Source organism: Paroedura picta, chromosome 6 (assembly GCF_049243985.1).
Source record: "Paroedura picta isolate Pp20150507F chromosome 6, Ppicta_v3.0, whole genome shotgun sequence".
Classification (NCBI taxonomy): Eukaryota; Metazoa; Chordata; class Lepidosauria; order Squamata; family Gekkonidae; genus Paroedura; species Paroedura picta.
The window spans coordinates 87261991-87282889 of record NC_135374.1 but is presented as its reverse complement, the minus strand read 5'-3'; the positions used below and the strand labels follow the sequence as shown (position 1 = coordinate 87282889).

Below are 20899 nucleotides of genomic sequence, written 5' to 3'. Positions count from 1 at the left end.
TGGACAATTTGCATCAGAAATACAGCAGCAAGGGAGAGTCATCCCCCACCATTCTTGAAAAGTTCTCACAAAAGTGATTGTGCACTGACACCTCTAATTGTTAGATGACCACAAAGAGCAACAACGTAGCCCTTGACATTCATAATTAACATTCTTTTATGGTTGACTTTCACATAGCCTAAATATGGTTGACTTTCATATAGCCCACCCTTCCCCAGCTTTACATTTATTTCCAGTTGGCATTCACTGTAAGTAGGCGATGCTTCTGAATTGAATAATCACAGTTCTCCATCAGACACTAAGAATTCATCCACAGTAAAATGGGAGAATGTTTCGTCCCTTCCCTGTTTCATCAGAGGTATTGAAGAGCCTGAAGGATTGTGAAGAAAGGACCACTTGTGAAGAAAGGACCACTTTTGCAGCTTCACCTAAAACTGAGCTTTGCTTTGTTTTTGTTTTTTTTTGGCTTCTGTTTTTGTTTGGCTCCTACTTTACAATATTTGCATCATTAATCTATAGGTACTTTTTGTAAATTTGAAGCAGGTGTAAAATAGAACACAGTATTACATTTAGCTCCCTCTTCTGGTAAGATTAAAAAAAACAACCAGACACACAACATTCACAGTTCTGTAGGCAAACGTTAAACCTGACTGAAAAAAATTCCAGTTGATAACAGGATATGGGAAAATCTGAAATCGCACTAGGTTGGCCACAGCCCAGTTCTGTGCAACTTCTAAAATCCTCCTCCAACGCATCAGTAAGCCAATAGTAGGCAACCAAAAATGAAAGTAGTTTTAAAAGTGAAACTAAAAATAATTTTTTCCACTTCTTCCATACTTACAGCACTGATACAAACAAGGAGCCATGGCAGGTATTGTTTGTCTCTTTTATTTCATAACTTCTTTACAGAACTGAAGGAATATGTTCAGGTATGTTGCACATTATCTTAATTAGTGAGGGTTCTTTCTCAACTCCCTAAAAGACAGTGGTCCTCAACCTTTTTATCACTGGGGACCGGTGGGGGGGGGGTAGTCTTTTGCTGAGGGACGTTGCCGCATGAGCCCCTGCTCCACTTGCTTTCCCGCCAGTGCCCCTGACTTCCCACCGACTGCTGGGGGGCACTGCCAGCAGCAGCTGTGCAGTGCCACGCCGAGGGGGAGCCCCAGCCATGGTGGCTGCTGGAGAGCACCAAAAGTGAGCCGGCGGCAGAGTGGCAGGGCAGCCCCTGAGGCAGCAGCCATGGAGGAGGACGAGGAGCCGCGGCCCGGTACCGAATGATCTATGGACCAGTACTGGTCCTTGGACCGGGGATTGGGGACTACTGCCCTAGGATGTAAGCATATTACATCCCCTTTGAAAGTCAGAGGCAGTTTGGCAATATGATGGGGATCAGTTTCTCTTAGGAAGCACATCACAGTATGGGAGTTATGGTTATCCCAATATTTTACTTCACATTAAGAAACTATCTTGAAAAGTGTACTTCTCAACTGTTGCATAACCTTCTATGTTCTGGTAAAGGAAGTGTGAATTGTGTTATATTTATTGTATATATGTGTAATGGAACAGGCTATGCTTCCCCTAATATCTGTGTAACTTAGTTTGGCCCTATTAGGTGGAGCTCTTGTTTCAGTTTCCATTTTATATGTTAACTGAAGCTATTGGGGTTGGGAGTAAATAAACTGGTGATGTTTGGAGCCAGCTTATCTCTACTGCATGGGCCTGAGAGAGTACTCTGGGGAGCCCACAGCCAAAATGGGGCATGACACCCATTAGGACAGTGTTCATAAAAGCATGGCCAAACTCTAGAAAAGCAAAGTCCCATTCTATGGAAGAATCTAATATATTATCTGACATTTTAACCATAAGCCTTATTTATAAAATTAAAAGGGCCATGTAGGTGGGTGCTGTCCGGGTGGTGTCCGGGTCAGTGGGCCCACCTGGATGCGCTGGGTGTGTCCGGATTGGGCCGGCCCCTGGAGCACCCGCCTCCAGGAGCTTCCCGCACCACTGGCACATCATGGCTGGCCTCTGTTCAGGAGGCCAGGCGCCCAGGTAAGCTGTGCGCTGCCGGGGGGGAGAGAGCTGAGGATGGCTTCCCCGCGGCCTGTACAGCACACCCGGTGACTCGCAGAAGCGCCGGGTGTGCTTTCTGGGCCACAGGGAGGCTGCAGCTGTGGCAGGGCGGCGGGAGCCAGGGGGGGCTTCCCCTTGGCCTGCACAGCACACCTGGCACCTTGCAGAGCCACCGGGTGTACTCTGCGGCCCACGGAGAAGCAGCCGAGGGGGGGGGGGCTTTCAAAGCCTGTTCTTATGAATGGGCTTTGAAGCTAGTTTCTAATAATTGGAAGCAGGGAGAGAAACTGTTGCTGAGAAATACATTGCCAGCTGCATATTTCCTCTATGGTTATGTTGTCTGCTTCCTGTCTGCAGTGTAAGATCTGGGCTTGACCTGAGTCAGGAGCCAAATGACTCTTGGCTTGTCTCTCCCAGCGTGTGACTTCAATCCTCTGAATCCAGGGCCACTCTCAGACCAGGATGTAGTTTGTTGCTTTTTCCAGAGATGGAGCTGGATGGGGGCTCTGACACCAGACCTGCAACCACCACAGAAGTGGTACAGAAGGGTGGGTACACAGGATGAGAAGAGGACATGGGACTTACTTACCGATCCAGAGCAAGGCCACTGAAAGTGTGGAGCCATATTTCCGGAGGGTTGCAGAAGTGCATGATGAGGCTTCAAAACCTGGAAGAACAGAAACCACAATCTTGCCTCCAAAGCCCGATAGCACCCTGACAGGGTCAGGTCATGGAAGAAGTGAAAGAAAGTTGGCCACAAGGGGATGGAGACCATTCCTTAGCTTTTCCCAGAGATGGGAGGCAAAGCTGGACGTTGGTTAGCACCCCACAAAACAAAGGAAAAGATACTTGTAGGGACTGTGAGAAGCTTAAATAGCTCCAACTCACAGCCAAGGAGGGTGCGGTTGAAGTACTGCTCCTTCCGTGAAGCCAGCTCAGAAAGAAGGGTGGGAAAAGCCCTCAAGGGAGATGGACTCCGATGAAGATTTGGATCCCTTTACTCCCCATCTGAGGTCCCACAATTGTGGAAGGTGACTTTGATATATCCTCTAGTGCAGTGTTCCCCAACCCCCAGTCCAGGGATTGGTCCCAGTCCGTGGATCAGTGGATACCAGGCCGCAGCTCTTCCTCATCCTCCTCCCTGGCTGCTGCTTCGGGGGCTGCCCTGCCACTCTGCCGCCAGCTCACCTTTGGTGCTCTCCACCGGCTGTCATGGCTGAGGCTCCCCCTCGGCATGGTACTGCGCAGCTACTGCTGGCAGCGCCCCCCAGTGGGCGGCGGGAAGTCAGGGGTGCCGGCGAGAAAACAAGTGGATCAGGGGCTCAGGCGGCGGCGACGTCCCTTGGCAAAAGACTACCCCCCCCCAGGCTTCAGTAAAATTGTCAAGCGTGATAAAAGGGCTGGGGATCACTGCTCTAGTGGTCTCAGCCCAGCAGGTGCAAACTAGCAGCACCTTCACTCAATGACCTGCCAGCCACTGATCACTGGAAGAGCCTCCCTTCATGCCACTAGTACCAGCCTTGTGTGCTTTCCTAATTGTTATGTTTAATGTGTGTGGGTGCTTTGTTTTTGTTGTAAGATGCATAGAGTCCTTTTAGTCAAAAAGCAAGATAGCCAAATAAAATAACTGTACTTATTCCTGGCAGATTCTTATTATGGCAACATAATGAATGTTGAAACTACTGGGGCTTCTCTTGGAGTTGCAAGAGCAGAAAGACTGAATTATGGTGGTAAGATGATTCCTTACAGTTGTCTATGGAGTTGAGGATGAATCACACCTGGCACCTAAATGAAAGAGAACTTAACACCTGCTACAGCAGCCTTCTATGCCCCCCCGAAACCCAGTGGATCCCCAGTAACAGCATATTGTGGATCAAGTTGGCTGGTGGGGGTATGTGTATATGTAAAGTCCAGTCCTCTAGAGTAGGGGTAATCAACCTGTGGTCCTCCAGATGTTCATGGACTACAATTCCCATGAGCCCATGCCAGCAAACGCTGGCAGGGGCTCATGGGAATTGTAGTCCATGGACATCTGGAGGACCACAGGTTGACTACCCCTGCTCTAGACTGAACATCTGCAACTGGTACAGAATGCTGCAGCCAGGATACTCACTAAAACATCATGGAGCCGGTACTCCAACAATTTGGTTGGCTCCCAGTTGAATTCTGAATTAAGCTTAAGGTTTTGGTAATCCAAATCAATCAATCAATCAATGACTTACTAGAATGTTTCCATCTTGCAGGCCAAACTGTCTTCTGCAAACTGAACAGGAACAAATGACACAATTGTGGGAAAACGTTGGCAAAAAGAACAAACCAACCATTTAAAATAATTTATTATTTATCAAGAACATGATTTATTTAGTTCACAGAAACTTAAGAGCTGCTATTTATGTTGTAGCTACCCAGGGAGCCATTTGCTTATTGGGCATTAGTCTACTAATAACTGATTCCACTTTATTGATTACAATCAATCTTTGGGTTAAAAATGGTTTCTCAAAAGCGTTCTCAAGAGAGGTAGAATCAGATAGGTAGGAGCTACTCTGTGTAGTGGCCCCAAAGGTCCATTTTATCTCCAGTAGTCTTTAACCTGTGTGTAGAACCTCTGACTTGAGATCATAAGGAGCTTCAGAGTGTGATGTCAAAAACATGTAAATAGCATCCAGCTTTAGATCTCTTTAGTCAACAGAAGCAGCTGTGAAAGCAGCCTCACTGTCTTGAGGCTGTAGCCAAGTGTTGAAGAAAAAGAAGTGGAAGCTTAATCCAAACAAAATGGAAGTGATGCTGATTGGGAAAGCAGATGGTTTAGCCATTATCAAGCTACCAGCTGATCTACCAAATCGTAACCTCCATATTGGACCACTGTAAAGAAGTCTAGGTAGGAATGTCCTTGAAGGCAGTTCAGACATGTTGGCTCATACATATTACAGCAGAGGCTGTGGCCCTCATATCTCCCACTGTAGTCACACACACCATCTATATTCTTCAGACAGCCTTCTGCTAATGGTTCCTCCTTTTAGGATCATCTGTCTGGCAACAAGCAATGCAGCAGTAGAAACTTCCAGCTGTAGAAACTGACTTCCATGGGTGCTGTCACTGTTGAGGCTTAAGTGTTCACCCAAGTCTCATAGAATCATAGAATAATAGAGTTGGAAGGGGCCTCATGGGTCATCTAGTCCAACCCCTTGCACTATGCGGGACACTCACAACCCTATAGCTCATCCACTGTAACCTGCCACCCCCTTGAACTTTCACAGAATCAGCCTCTCCGTCAGATGGCTATCCAGCCTCTGTTTAAAAATTTCCAAAGATGGAGAACCCTCCACTTCCTGAGGAAGCCTGTTCCACTGAAAAACCACTCTGTCAGGAACTTCTTCCGGATGTTTAGACGGAATTTCTTTTGAATTAATTTAATCTCACTGGTTCTGGTCTGTCCCTCCAGGACAAGAGCCTGTCTTTACTGGGATATACTCCCTCATTTTTGGAGAGCAAGTTCTTTTTGGCTATCTAAAACTTGACTCAGGCTTAAGATGTCAATTTATATGCCATTTAAGAGCAGGTTTAAAATATTAGGGGTTTTTTTGCACCAGGAGTCCAAGCTTCAGAAACCATTGCAGCTAAAGACCTAAGCAATATGGAAAAGTACAAAACAACAATTAAGCGTGTCAGTGAAAGAACAGGCATGGATGGAGCTGTGATCGCAGGTATCATCTCCCGAGAATCCCATGCTGGGACCATCCTGGACAATGGCTGGGGTGACCATGGAAACGCATTTGGCTTGATGCAGGTAAAGGCTTTATAAATGAGGGAAACACATAGACTATATGGCTCACTATTCACCCATTCCAAATCATGGTCCCATACTCTGGAGTTTTAAAGGGTAACTTATCCCCCCCCCCCCAAGTCAAAACCTTTATTACCTTGCTTCACTCTGTCCTCTTAGTCAGTGGTCCCCAACCTTTTTATCATCGGGGACCACTCAACGCCGGGGACCACTCAATGCCTTTTACTGAGGCCCGGTGGCGGGGAGGTAGTTTACTCCTCTACTCTCAACCACTGCCCTAGCGCTCTCTGATTGCTATGGTAATGTTTAAACATCCCTTCAAAATAAGATACAGACATGCCACAACAATGAAGTGTGTTGTAAAGGGCTGGGGGGGATGAAGTAAAGGGCCAGGGGGGAGAGAAGGAGTCCTTCGGGGCCCACCTCCAATTAGTCGAAGGACCACATGTGGTCCGCGGCCCACAGGTTGGGGATCGCTACTCTTAGTGATTTCCTCTCATCAGAAACTTGTATTTTTCTTCTTTAACTTTATAAAGTTATATCCATTGATAGTCTGGTATAATAAAATAATAATTGTAAAATTAGGGCAACGTTCTAATGTTTTTTAGGTTGATAAAAGATGGCATAAACCAGATGGCGCATGGGACAGTGAGGCACATATTACTCAGGGTGCCAATGTTCTGCATGACATGATAGATGGTGTTGCTAAGAAGTTTCCACAGTGGACCAAGGAACAGCAGCTCAAAGGTATGAAATTACAAGCTCCAAAGTAACATGGGGTTTACAAGGATCCAAAGGTTCTTCCTTTTAAAATTCATTTATTTAGAAGATTTAGATTTTTACACTGCCCCTCTCAGAATGGCTTGTCTCAATAAAACATGGATTAAAATAAAGCATATTTATACAGTTTAAAAGTATAACAAAGTTAAAATACCCAATGATGTTGCATTCTGGTCTGTTGTTAATCATGCAGGTAAGGAGATATACCTTAGGTGGGGGAAAGGGGGGAAAGGAGGGAGGCCCAATCCACTGTTTGTCAGTGCCACCGCTGGCCCCAGGCATAAGATGAGTGGAAGAGGTCTGTCTTGCAGGCCCTGTGGAATTTAGTAAGTTCAAGCAGGGTCCTGATCTCTTCTGGGAGCTCATTCCACAAGGTGGGAGCCAGGGCTAAAAAGGCCCTGGCTCTGGTCAAGACCAAACATACTTCCTTGGGGCCATGGACCGTTCCCTTTTTGACAGTCAGCTCGTAGACCATGTCCCAGACTGACAAGAAAGTACATATGGCTGAAACAGGAAGGATATGGGAAAACTTCACTGCATGAGCAGTAATCTGCGTAAGTGGATCCAATCTATAGTGCAAATACCGCCTTTAAAAATAGAACTGCTGTGTTTAGATCGTAATGCTTAACGAATCTCCATTTGCAGGAATTAGAAGTGTTCAGATTATTGATTAATCTGTTAATTCAGGTTACTATTGTTAAACAAATAGGATATGTATATTAAAGGATGCTTTCAATACAACATTTTGTTTTACTGTAATTCTAGGTGGCATTTCAGCTTATAATGCAGGACTTCGTAATGTCCAAACATATGACGGAATGGATAAGGGCACGACAGGGAATGATTATGCCAATGATGTTGCTGCCAGAGCCCAGTTTTTCAAGAAACACGGATATTAATAATGGTTTTAATCTCCGGTGTGACTGCTTTTAAGTAGTCATTTACAATTTTGCTTGCTTGAAGACATTTGTAATTTTAAATAAGATTAGGAGCTGATGCCTTAAAACAGCCCAAGTTGTGAATGCTAATTAAAATCTTGCCTCTGTATCCCACTCACTAGCCAATAACCTTTCTGTGCATCCCTAAACATAATTCATCCAGTCAAATTCAGTTGACTGCCACAGGTTTAGTGTGGAGTAATTTTGTATAGGATTACACGATTAGTCACCCATCTGTTTATGTGGACAATACCATCATGTAGATTGTTTCAACAACATACTGGGATAACCATTTGAGATTGTCTCATCCACTATGCCAAATAGGGCAGTAAGAATTTCTCCAAGTATGGCAGTGATGACCCAGACCATCAAAACTCTGGATTGTATTTATGTCACTACTCTAGACATATAACTTTGCATTATTATGATACTGTAGAATATAAACATGCTGTTTTAAAAAATTCGAACTTTGTCTTTATGCTTGCAAGCTATCAGTATCACACAGAAGTAGAAGAGACCACAAAAGGCCACAAAAGAGACCACAAGTCCAGCTGCCCACCTTCTCAGAGACAAAAAACACACACTACCAGTTAATCCACAAAATGAATATCCGTATACATCCTATCCTGTGCAAAATAATAAAAACCTGTCTATTCACTGTGGTTGTTGTTGTTGTTAGGTGTGAAGTCGTGTCCGACCCACCGCGACCCCATGGACAATGATCCTCCAGGCCTCCCTGTCCTCTACCATTCCCCGGAGTCCATTTAAGTTTGCACCGACTGCTTCAGTGACTCCATCCAGCCACCTCATTCTGTCGTCCCCTACTTCTTTTGCCCTCAATCGCTCCCAGCATTAGGCTCTTCTCCAGGGAGTCCTTCCTTCTCATGAGGTGGCCAAAATATTTGAGTTTCATCTTCAGGATCTGGCCTTCTAAGGAGCAGTCAGGACTGATCTCCTCTAGGACTGACCGGTTTGTTCGCCTTGCAGTCCAAGGGACTCGCAAGAGTCTTCTCAAGCACCAGAGTTCAAAAGCCTCAATTCTTTGACGCTTGGCCTTCCTTATGGTCCAACTTCCACAGCCATAAGTTCATAAATAGTTTATCAAATCTGATGGACATAGCACAATCCAAGTACTGCCTCTATAAACCCAAGTTTTATTTCTCTTTAATAGAGGCAAAGCCTGTTGCACCTAGGGATACAATGAGCGCTAGGATGCACACCTGCACTGTCGCCTTCCTAGCTTTTAGTTTCAGTCTTTTCCAATTTTTTTCTCTATTTTAGTACTGTGAGCTAATTATTGCAGCTAGATTTCACAGCACCACAAAACTCTTATGTGTTGAAACAAAATGTGCACAATCCAGCTATTTGTTCTTGGGAATTCAGGGGCTTGTCAAACATTTATATGAATTCTTCAGTGAGAAGGTCTCGAAGACAAGCATCTTTGAAAGGAAGTTTGTGTATTTACTTCAGATTTGAATTCCATCTGTTCTCCAATGGGCTTTATGAAGTTCAAAAGAGAATATCCAATCAGATCCAGACTGGTAAGAATACAAATAGGGATTGTAGAAGTACTAACATATCACTTAATCTACTCTAATAAACCCAAGGAGCCTTCAAAAACCATAACTGGAAAGCCCTAACAGGTAATACTGACTTGCACTTCTTTAGAAAGGTCCATAATAAAGCAATCCTTTTCTTTTCCAGACCATTCCATAACATGACCTGTCAGGTTAAGAGGGGAGACACAACAAATAGTCAAGTTTAGGGAAATAAAAAAAATCATGACAATCAGCTGGTTCTCCCCCCCCCCCCCCCAATACATTCACTAGATGTTTGGAAGCAGTGGCTGGGTGGTTGGAGCAAAGTCGCCTCCAAGATGGAGTTTCTGTGGTTGGGAAGAGGGGGGTGGGAAGAGGGCGGTTTTAGAAACGTGCCTGCCCACTTTAGCCAGTGTGCAACTTAAGATCTCACCCTCTGCAAGGAACTTGGGGGTGGTCCTGGATGCCTTGTCTATGGAGGCCCAGGTCACAGGGGGTAGCCTGCATGGCATTTTACCATCTGACCAGATCAGGTTCAAGATTTTGGTACTAACTTTTAAGGCCAACCGTGGTCAGTGCCCCACATATCTGTGGGACCATCTGCCTCCTTATTCCCCATCCACAGGGTACTTCACTCTGCGGCTGTGAATTTACTGGAAATCCCTGGCACAAGGGAAGTTCGCCTGGCCTTGACCCGGGCCAGGGCTTTTTCGGTCCTGGCCCCGATGTGGTGGAATGAACTCCCAGGAGAGCTAAAGATCCTGATGAAGCTTTTGCAGTTCCACAAGGTCTGTAAGATGGAGCTCTTCCTCCAGGTCTTTGATTGAGGCCAGAGCAGGACAGTTATGAACTGGGCCCCTCCCCAAGCCAACATGATCACCTGCTGCTCCCTATTAGCCCCCTGAAGTGATTATACATCCTCTGTTGAGTGGGGTGGGAGTGGGGGGCATTTTATTTTGCTGCTTGCATGTGTGTATGGTTTTTTAGTATTTTTGTGGGATTGTACTGTGGAGTTTGAATTTTGTTCCCTGCCACGAGCTGGCAATGGGAGTGGCAGGCTATAAGTTGAATTATAAATAAATATGTACTAAAATATTCTACAATGCAAATGGGCTCCTCTGCTAACAAGACACTGTAAAAGTTTCTCCAAAATAGAAAATTTAACAACCTGTGCTGTAATCAGTGCCCTCAATTGCAGAACTGTAAAACCTATAATTATTAACAAATCCAGATATCATGCTACATGGAATACTTGTTTTCTGAGCACTGTTTTTAGTCAAACATGACTACACAGTTTTGGAAAGTGTCACTGCAGGATATGAAGATCAGCTTTCCAAAGGAACAGAGTTGTGCAGTGATGGTTAGTGTCAGATAGGATTCTGGGAGGCTCGGGTTCAAATCGTCTCCTCTGTTATGGAAGCTTGCTGGGCTACCTTGGGTCAGTTACAAAATCTCAGCCTATCCTACCTAACTGGGTTAATATGAGTATAAACCCTTGTATAAACAGAAGGTAGAACAACATATGTCACTTTGATGTCCTCATTAGGAAGAAAAGGTGCAGTATAAATGAAATAAAGATTAATATTTACACAGCTTTCATTGTAAGATTATATTTATTATAGAAATTTACTGCATGTTATGATGAATCTATCTTTTTCTGTTCCACTGGTTGTAGGCGACGGTGAATTATTAGTTCTCCTCTGCTGTTCAGATAGCAATCTGCCATCTCCTCTTCAGTTGGCATTCCATAAGGTAACTTTAATGGCTTTATGCTGCAGATGTTTAAAACAGACAAATATTTTAATGGCTTTATGGTACATTTGTTAAAAAACAGACATACACATACACATAGTACAAAAGGTATTTTTGGGTAGTGCTAGCAAAAAGAGTTGACTAACCTTACTAGGTGTTTGATGACTTTCAGTTTTGCATTCACAGAAGGAATGTTTTTGTGCACTACAGGCTCGAGACGCTGTAGATAAATACAGATTTCACAAGATCAGATTCAATGACAAGCATATTGTTTTTATACATGCATAAATGTTATGCTTAACTATTCAAAGTGCTCTTACAAATGTAAGATTGATATAACCAAGTAATGCTGTCAATTAAAACTATTTAATAAACAATAACCAGTATCACTAAACCATATATTTTCCAAAAGGACAGGTCACTGGCCCTCCCTGGGGATGTGCCACCAATAGACAGAGCATTCTGCCAATGAGGGCAAATCACCCCCTAACTGCACTCTGCTAAAGAGGGCCAATCAGCTCAAATTGCACTCTGCCAATCTGGTCAAATTGCATGCAGATTACTCACTCTACCTGATTCCCTCCCCCAAAATATTCGCCCACTAAAGGCAAAGCCTGTTGCACCCAGGAATAAAATGGGTGCTAGCACATACACCTGCACTTTGACTTTCCTGGGTTCTGGCCCTCTCCCCTCCCACCACTCCCTGACTGATCTTGAGACTCAGTGTGGTGAAGTGGTTAAAGATTAGCCGGCTCTTTAGAATGTAGACTGGGTTTTATCCCCGACTGAAAGAAAGACACAATGAGAGAGAAAGAGATAGAGAAAAACAGAAAGTGGGGGAAGGAGGGAAGGAAGGCATCAGTTCTCTTGGGAGAAAATAGGTGCTTTGAAGGGGCACTGGCCCTCCTATCCCCAACTTATACAATAGTGTCTACACAGGTCATCATTGACCCTACCTTCCCATCCAACCCCACATTTTCCAAAGGCTAGGCCAGTCAGGCTGTGTGGGGCTGCCTCCATCCTGCTCCCTCCCATCTCCCAAAGCTAAGTTGGGTGGGGAAGGCCACGGGGGCTGCCTCTTTTCCACCTACCCCCACATCTCCCAAAGGCCAGGCTGTTTGGCGAAGTCCATGGGGATGGACTGCCTCATTCCCACACATCCCCTTCTCCCAAAGGACAGGCAGGGAAAGCCATGGCATAGTTGGCTGCCTCCTTTCCACCCATCCCCATCTCCCAATCAGAGATCAGTCCCCCTGGAGAAAAGGGTTATTTGGGAGGGGGGAACTCCCTGGTTTTCAATCTCATGGAAGTGCTGGGATGCCAGACTACAGGTGGGAAACAAAGAGAAATGCTAATAGCAATAAACACCAAATAACCCATAAACTTGTCACTGTTTCTTCCTTCAATGAAAATATTCAATTGATAGCCAAATTTTCTTGAAGAACTGAAAACCTTTCAGTCTGTATGTTCTTCAGTTCAGTTGAATATCAAAGTAAATCAAAAACAGTTGCATGTTACAATAATCCATGAAAAAATTGGCAGGCAAAATATAGGTTTTTTAAAATTACTGTCTCTATGTTAGCTTTTTTCAACTCTTTAACCATTGGGAACTCCCAGAAATATTCTTCAGGCTTCAAGAAATCCCAGAAGTGGGATCTCCATGTCCCAACTGGAGGCTAGCATATCCACCACTGTTATGGATGGGACCTGGAGAACCCCCATAATGGAAGCTCCATTCCAGACTGCAGGTATCAGTTCCACTGGAGGAACGAACTGCTTGGGATAGGGAAGGGGGGCTGTGTAGCACTCCCCTCCTACACACACCTACACAAACACACACACAGCGAGTGACCTGCTCTTTTGGAAAATATATGGTTTACTGATGGGTTACAATTCAAGAAATGTTGCATTTAATTCATTATGAACAAGTTGCTACTGAGATGCCTTAACTGATTTACTACAGTGAAATTCTCTTTAAAATGCTGAAGTCAGCAGTGGCTAAAGATCAGTGCAATCACTGGAGCCTGACAGGGGTCAATTGTGGAAGCAATTGGCAGAAAAGAGGAGGGGTACGCAAACCCCACCTCATTTTTTCTACCCAGGAAGTCCTAGTGAACTCTTGGGGCCGTCTCCAATACTTTAGGGAGTTTATCTCCCTGGATTACAGGCTGTCAGCGTTTCAGGACAAGAGGACGACCGCCATATTCTTTCTGAGCTTGGCTGGTGACTTATAAGCCTAAAACATGTCTATGCTAAAAAGAATGGCCCATCTAATAGAGAAACAAACCCAAGATTTGAAAGTATTTACAGAAAGTTAGCTTAAGACTATTTTCAAGGAGATCCAAGACGGCAAGGAAGAAGTTTTTAACAGGATTGATGGACCAATAACAGTGGTTGATGACAGCACTAAACAAGGTTGGAAATCATCAGCAGGAGAGAAATCTGAAATTTTGGAGATGGAAAAGGGGATGTCGGAGCCTCGCAGAAAACATGACTTCCCAGATAAGGACACCCTTTTTAAAAAGGCATACAGCTATTTCAAAGCAACAGTACACAAGAATCAACCAAAAGATATATGGATCTGTTTTGAAAGTAATCGATTTAAAGAAGCTTCTCAGGGATAAAATTGTACTGATACATTTTGGATCGGAGTCCAGGGGATGCAACTGCCTCAAGATTCATCGGCGAATATTCTGCGGGAACAACTGCACTTTCTACGCCAAAGTCTAACTGGACAGAACATAAATCTACAGGAACAACAAGGTGCAGTAAGCCTCAATATGAGACCCCCTTAAGAAGATTGGGGAAGAGAAGCAAAGCGAAGGGTGAACAAGATGTTTGAAATCTTTTCTTTATTCTGTACACTTTTAAGGCAATATAATTGTAAGTGCTGGAAATGTCAAGATAAAGTGGGGGGGGGTTACCTTTTTTTTTCTTTATTAGTGTATTGTTATAGGGCCAAAGTTCATACTATTCTACAAGAAATGTTCAATGTTAAGTATTTAATTCAAACCTGAAAATAAGGTGTTGAATATCTGTCAGAAAGGCTCTTCAACTGTGTTAAGTATAAAATGTTTTATAGGTGGTATGTGACACCAAAAGTGATTGCTAAAATTGCTAATAACTATGTTAACAAATGTTGGGAATGTGGTGATAAAGTAGGTTTCTTTTTTCAAATGTGGTGGAAATGTGAAAAAGTTTATAAGTTTTGGGCAAAAGTTCATACCATTGTGTAGTTAATGGGGCGGCTTAGATTTCCTATGTAAACTGAATCTATGTTATTAAGTATATCTCTGCAGTGCCTCCCAGCCCAAACACAAAGCTTAACTATATTTTATTGTTCTTTGTATTAACAACTTATACTATTTGTCTTATTTCTATATTTCTAAACTTCATTTCCCTGTACTCTGGCTTGTCTGCTGGTATTAGTTAACCCACCCCACCCTGACCCATGGTCACTAGCCAAGGTCATTTTCCAGATCTGTTAAGCTGTCAATCTGGTAAGGCAGAGGGTGCTCCTGTCCACAATGTTTCATGGATTGCTTGGGGAAATGATAGAAAGTTATTTTTTTCTATAAAGTAAAGCCCAAAATGGAAGAGGAAAATCCCTTTCTCCATTTCTTGCCTTCCTTATATGCTCTGGAACACCTTGTTTTAGCTATAAAAAACCAACGGGAGAATTCCCGGAGGGACTGAAAGAGGCTGTGGTACGCCCGCTGCTGAAAAAACATCCTTAGACCCAAGAGAGCCCAACAATTATCGACCCGTCTCGCATTTAGCGTTTCTAGGGAAGATGATAGAAAGGGCTGTCGCAAACCAACTAACAGAGTACCTGGAAGAAGCTTCGGTCCTAGACCCAGCCCAGTCAGGCTTCCGGCCTGGCCATGGGGTAGAGACAGTGCTAGTCGCCCTGACGGATGACCTCCGTCGCCAGTTGGACCGAGGCGGATCGGCACTGCTGATATTACTAGACCTCTCAGCAGCGTTCGACACAGTCGATCATGAGCTTCTAGCTCGCCGCCTCATCGATGCCAGAATACAAGAGACAGCCCTCCAATGGCTGATCTCCTTCCTCCGGGATCGTGGACAGGGGGTTGCAATAGGAGACAAAACATCAGACCGTCATCAACTTACTTGTGGAGTCCCACAAGGAACGGTCCTCTCTCCTATCCTATTCAACATCTTTATGCGCCCTCTCGCACAACTGGTACGGAGGTTTGGGCTGGGTTGTCATCAATATGCCGATGACACCCAGCTCTTCCTCCTGATGGATGGCCACCCTGACTCCCCCCCAGAAGCATTAGCCAGCTGCCTGGAAGCAGTGAAGAGATGGCTGAAGCAGAGTCGTCTGAAGCTCAATCCTTCAAAGACTGTGGCTGGGTAGGAAGGGCCCATGCGAGGAAGCGCGCCTGCCCGCCCTGGATAGAGTACAACTCTCTACGGCTGACTCCGCCAGGAACCTAGGCATGATTCTAGATACTTCCCTTACAATGGAAGCCCAGATCACAAACGTAGCGCGGCTGGCATTTTACCATCTCCGCCAAGCCAAACTACTAGCGCCCTACCTGGCCCCGGAACACCTAGCCACAGTGATCCATGCGACGGTCACCTCTAGACTGGACTTCTGTAACTCGCTCTACGCAGGCCTGCCCTTAGCCTTGACCCGGAAACTACAGCTGGTCCAAAACGCAGCGGCCAAGATCCTCACAGCAACATCGTGGAGGTCCCACATCCGGCCCATTCTCCACCAACTGCAGTGGTTGCCAGTGGAATTCCGGATCAGACTAAAGGTTCTGGTAATTACCTTCAAGGCCATTCGTGGTAAGGGCCCAGTGTACCTGAGGGACCGCCTCCCTGCCTATGCCCCCAAAAGAGCTCTGCGCTCCACCGCCACCAACCGGCTAATGGTCCCTGGCCCTAAAGAAGTCCGCCTGGTCTCAACCAGGGCCAGAGCATTCTCTGTCCTGGTCCCCACCTGGTGGAACGAGCTCCCGGAGGAGATCAGGGCACTGATGGAGCTTAAACAGTTTCGCGGGGCCTGCAAAAAGGAGCTCTTCCGCCAGGCATTTGGTTGAGACCAGGCACAACCAACAGCGAATGAAGGGCCCCCGCTCCCCCCCTTCCTCCCAGAAATCCACCAGAGCACTCTGGACCTGTTGTGGTATTGCAATGTTGCATTGTTATACTATTTAAACACCACCCGCGGCGCCTGTGGCGCCGTGGACTAAATAAAGCGGTAAGGCATTCTGGGGCGGGATGTGTCCAGGATGAGGAAGGGTCCGGATTGGACCCTTTCTCCGGACAGACAATCGGATCAGATTCCTCAGATTCCCAGCCCCGAGCAACCGCCGCATCAGGCCACCCGCAAGAGCCTCCGATGTGTCAGGCCGCCCGCAAGGGAGCCCCCGGCAGCCGCGTGCAGCATGGCTGCCGGGGGCTCCCTGCCCTCATGGCTGCAGAACACCACAAACCGCCAAGAAGCCGCCGAGGAGTCGCCGAAAACCAAAAAGCCGCCGACAACCGCTGAAGAGCTGTGTCAGGAACCGCCGAGGAGCAGCCGTCAGGAGCCGCGGAGGTGCCGCCGAGGAGCCGCCGCAGCCCAGCGAGGCGCGCCTGGCGGGGACTCCCTGGGCGGCGGCCTGACGTGGCGAGATGTGTCTGGGATGAGGAAGGGTCCGGATTGGACCCTTCCTCCGGACAGACAATCAAAGCGCCTGCCGATTGGTCCCTCCGATTCCCAGCCCCGAGCAACCGCCGCGTCAGGCCACCCGCAAGAGCCTCCGATGCGTCAGGCTGCCCGCAAGGGAGCCCCTGGCAGCCGCGTGCAGTGCGGCTGCCGGAGGCTCCCTTGCCTAATGGCCGCCGACAAGCACAAACCTCCGATGAGCCGCCAACAACCACAACGCCGCCTACAACCGCCGCCCGCCTTCCGACCCTCGCCTGTCCCTCGCTCTGCCCCCGCCTGCTAGCGCCCATTGTATTCTTTATACAATGGGCTTTTTTACTAGTTTATTATATTGTTATACTGTTATATTGTTATAATGTTATTAATTACTGTATGTTTTTAACGAAGACTGTTTCATGTATTGTTGATTAGTTTAATGTAAACCGCCCTGAGCCTTCAGGGAGGGCGGTATACAAATCTAAAAAATAAATAAAATAAATAAATATCTCTGCCATAAGAACTAAGTCGTTTGATAGTTTGTTGTTTTTCTTTGCATTTGACTGGGACTAAACTATATATGATGTTTTGAAATCTTTTCTTGAATTTAATCAATAAAACCCTCTCTTTTCTTGTGCTTCATGGTGTGTGCTATTGGGGAGTGACCTAAACTAAAACCAGATTAAGAGAACAAGGTCTGCGGTTCAAAGCCACTTTGGGTCCCCACTGAGGAGAAGGCAGAAGATAAATCATCCTTTCTAAACTTTTTTACTGTTGAATATGGGTGGGAAGCATAGCTGTGTACATCCTCACCTGGGGCTCCTCCCCTGCCCACCCCCTCCAGGCCCATCACTGGCTATATGGTCACTTCACCTGTAAAATGTTTAGCAATTTAAAAAAATATATTAAAAATTAATTAAGTCCCACCCATTCTGGAAACCCCTGCAGGGTTGTCAAGAAACCCCAGTTTCATGAAACCCTGGTTGAGAAAGCCTGTTAGAAATGAAGTAAATAAATAACCATTCTGATTCTGTGTTCATTCACCCATTGAACTAATAGTCTTTTGGCAGGCAAGACTACATTGGCCCAGAATGGGATAGCCCAGGACAGCCAGATTTCATCAGATCTTGGAAACCCAGGGTCAGCCCTAGGCAATATTCAGAAGAGAGACCACCAAAGAATGTCAGGGTCATGATGCAGAGACAGGCAATGACAAACCACCTCTGAACATCTCTCTCAAAAACCCTACGGCAGGGGTAATCAACCTGTGGTCCTCCAGATGTTCATGGACTACAATTCTTATGGGAATTGTAGACCATGAACATCTGGAGGACCACAGGTTGACTACCCCTGCCCTACAGGGTTGCCATAAGTCAGCTGTGACAAGACACTGGGGGGGGGGGGGGGAGACTGCAGCTGGAAACAGGAGGAAGAGCTACAATCCAAAATCATGTGCTAGGAAGCCTACTCTGAAACACAAAACATCCCCTTCTTTGAACACTGGAATATATTAAAGGGAAACTAGTAGAAAATACCAAGAGAACAGCAGCAATAATTGCTTATTAATATGTAAGCAATCTCCACGTTGCTTTTTGAACTCTGTTGAACTAAGTTGGGGGAGGGAGAGAGAAAGCTGGAGAATATACCTGCAGCAATAACAAACATCATTAATATAGGAGAGGAAGGGATACATGAGAAGGTGCTAAATGAAATAACTGGAATCTGAAATTCCCGGTTGCTCCAACCAATTAAAATAAATGGCTTAACATCCGTTATTAAGGTCTGCTGATGAAAAGTCTCAGCTGTGCCTAAGATGCCTTCCAGGTTGCATGGCACAGTTAGACATGGTTTAAACTGGGAACCTCCAGCCTGAATTAACAATGCTAAACCTACCTCTACAAAGTTCCTGGGAGGAGGAGTGTGACAGGACTCCTACTGGGTGTGTCACAGTCCTCCCTAAAGAGGAGGGGGCTTGTTTCCTATGTTCCCTTGTTGTCCTCGCTATCCAGGTGAAGAGGTATTAGAGAGTTATATTTCAACGTGTGTTGGTTGTTTAAGTCATGGCTGACACAGGAGCATCTTTGACTTGCTCCATAATCGGTCACTATGGAGGCCGGTTTGGTTGCCAAGCTTTCAACATACCTTTTCCAAGCCAAGATATCTTATCACATCCTTTTCCCAATAAGGACGCTTTATTGCACTTTTGATCCTACAGATAAGGTGAAACTTATGAGGCTGCTCTGGATCGCCACCATATTTTTCATGATCACCAGGTCGTGGCTCAAATACCTGAAATGTATTCAAGAAAGAAAACTTTAGGTAAGGAAATTATGCCTAATCAACAAATTGACTATCATAGAACTTTTAAGCAGCTATTAAAAATAAACTTTGCATAAAAGGTCATAAGGTGGCTAAAAGGACATACATAATCCTTTTAATTTATAAACTACAAATTTACAGATATGCCTATCATAATACTAATAGAGATTTGAAAATGTTTCATACTTGTTAGAATATACAGAACTGCCCTTTCTTAAAATACAGAATCAACTTTCATCCACCATAGAGTAGCAGGTGGCTTACAGTGGTTCTGTAGGCAAGGCAAGAGTCATTCAGAAATGGTTTGCCGCTGTGTTGTTTTGCATAGCAACCCTGGACTTCCTTGGTGGTCTCCCATTCAAATACTGACTAGGGCTGCCCTGCTTAGCTCCTGAGGCCTGACAAGACAAGGCTAGCCTGATCTTGTGCTTGGCGGACCACGGGGTGTGCTTGGCAGGCCGCGGGGAAGCCATTCCCGGCCCGCCCTGGCGAGGCCGCGGCTTCCCTGCGGCCCACCTGGGCAGCGGAGAAGCCACCCCCCCCCAGTGAGTGCACAGCTTCCCCAGGCGCGTGCCCTCCTCCCCAAAGGGCCCGTGGTCCGTATTGTGTCCGGGTGGCGCGGCCGTCCCGATCTGGGAGCGTCAGGATTGGGCCGCACGCTCGGCTCCTTGAGGCAGGCGCTCCAGGGGCCAGCACAATCCGGATGCACCCAGCTTCACCAGGAGCATGCAGACTGGCCTGCTGACCCAGACACCACCAGGACACCACCCGAACAGGGTGGCTGTCCAGGCCCGGACACGACCGCCTACATGGCCCTTTTAAAATTATTTAAGGGCCAATGGTTAAGATGGCAGATTAAATAACGAACCCTTCCTTCCCAAAAACCTTGCCCAGAATTCACTTTTACTTGGTAGATTGGGTGTGCCAATATAATGCACAAATACTGGACATTTTCATTTACAATTTAACAAACATGAAAATCAAACAAATGCAATTTTTCCAGCACAAAGCTTACCCATGGAGGAATTCTTGATCTTGTAAATTTCTGCCGAATCCAACTGACTGGCTGTATTTTGTTTCTTGCCAAACTCTGGAAGGGGTGGGTGGGGGAAAAGAGAGAAACTGATGATGATGATTTAAACATTAATATCCTCTTGGTTCAATATTCCTAATTTGAGCATGTGTGTTCAATCAGTATTTCTATTGAAAATCAACTCATTTACTTGTGTAAATTCGTGTATAATTTTGAGTGTTTAATGAGGGCATAAAACATTACAACAATCTGTCTCAAATAGAAACCCTAATAGCAAGCACTATTCTATTTAAAATGGCATTTTATTCTTTAATTACAGTAAAGTAACAGGGAACAAATATCTAAAGCAGTCCAGAATCATTGTTTACTACATTTAGCCCAAAAACAATAATCGATGTATTACTAAGACTAAAATCACACTCTGGTAGAAGTCTTTTCCTCTGAACTTTGGGGGCTGGACAAACAGTCCAATCCTAAAAACGCTTTATTGGGGGTAAACCTCACTGAATAGCCTTGAGTCAGATTCTCAGACACATTGTTTAGGATTACATGATTATTCACGACGAAAGACATACTCTGCAGTCACACAGGTGAGCAAATTATTTTGCACGATGGAGCTCTAGTGTGAAACACTGAATAGGATCATACAGCTGGAAGGGAGCCCACGGTCATCTAGCCCAACCCCTGCACAATGCAGGAACTCACAACATAATCAGGCCACGAAATCAATACATGGTCGCTCTGCACCGGACAGCGTTGCAACAATAAACGCCACTGAAGCACACCTATCTGAGGCTGCGCCAACACCAAGCCCATCCGTGAAGGGCATTGGTCTGCCAAGCCTCACCTGCCAACCCGCAGCAGGACCTCGCCACGCACCCCGGGACCACAGCGCCGCCATCTTGCCTGCCCCCCTCCCCCCGGCTCAGTATAGGATGTGTCTTCTACGCAGGACGACAGCGTCTTGCATCTCGCCCAATCAGGGGCTGCGCGTCTCCCTACTTCCGCAATGTCGGGGGC

The 20899-nt window shown here is 45.8% G+C and overlaps 2 protein-coding genes across 3 annotated transcripts; one reads left to right on the top strand and one right to left on the bottom strand.

Annotated features, from left to right (window-relative positions):
• Positions 1–799: 799 nt before the first annotated feature.
• LOC143840227 (lysozyme g-like) lies at positions 800–8233 on the top strand. Its single transcript, XM_077343495.1, has 5 exons — positions 800–871; positions 3720–3803; positions 5664–5860; positions 6466–6604; positions 7403–8233. The coding sequence occupies exons 1-5, from the start codon at positions 865–867 to the stop codon at positions 7534–7536; spliced, it is 561 nt and encodes a 186-aa protein (XP_077199610.1). The 5' UTR covers positions 800–864; the 3' UTR covers positions 7537–8233.
• Positions 6656–20889, bottom strand: MRPL30 (mitochondrial ribosomal protein L30). 2 transcript variants are annotated; one of them, XM_077343497.1, is made up of 6 exons: positions 20727–20889; positions 19862–19936; positions 18670–18816; positions 11012–11085; positions 10744–10885; positions 6656–9297 (listed from the first exon to the last, which is right to left on the bottom strand). In XM_077343497.1, the coding sequence occupies exons 1-5, from the start codon at positions 20778–20780 to the stop codon at positions 10750–10752; spliced, it is 486 nt and encodes a 161-aa protein (XP_077199612.1). In that variant the 5' UTR covers positions 20781–20889; the 3' UTR covers positions 6656–9297; positions 10744–10749. The 2 variants fall into 2 exon arrangements, with proteins under 2 accessions (XP_077199612.1, XP_077199611.1); XM_077343496.1 differs by lacking the exon at positions 20727–20889 and adding an exon at positions 20585–20719.
• Between the last annotated feature and the right edge of the window lie 10 nt (positions 20890–20899).

Coding starts and splice junctions, on each gene's coding strand:
- MRPL30 (XM_077343496.1), bottom strand. CDS start 20,695: ATGGGCTTGGTGTTGGCGCAGCCTCAGATAGGTGTGCTTCAGTGGCGT. Junction 19,937..20,584: donor TTTCGTGGCCTGATTATGTT/GTGAGTTCCTGC, acceptor CACCCCTTCCAG/AGTTTGGCAAGAAACAAAAT. Junction 11,086..18,669: donor GATATCTTGGCTTGGAAAAG/GTATGTTGAAAG, acceptor ATTTATCTACAG/CGTCTCGAGCCTGTAGTGCA.
- LOC143840227 (XM_077343495.1), top strand. Junction 5,861..6,465: donor ACGCATTTGGCTTGATGCAG/GTAAAGGCTTTA, acceptor AATGTTTTTTAG/GTTGATAAAAGATGGCATAA. Junction 6,605..7,402: donor CAAGGAACAGCAGCTCAAAG/GTATGAAATTAC, acceptor CTGTAATTCTAG/GTGGCATTTCAGCTTATAAT.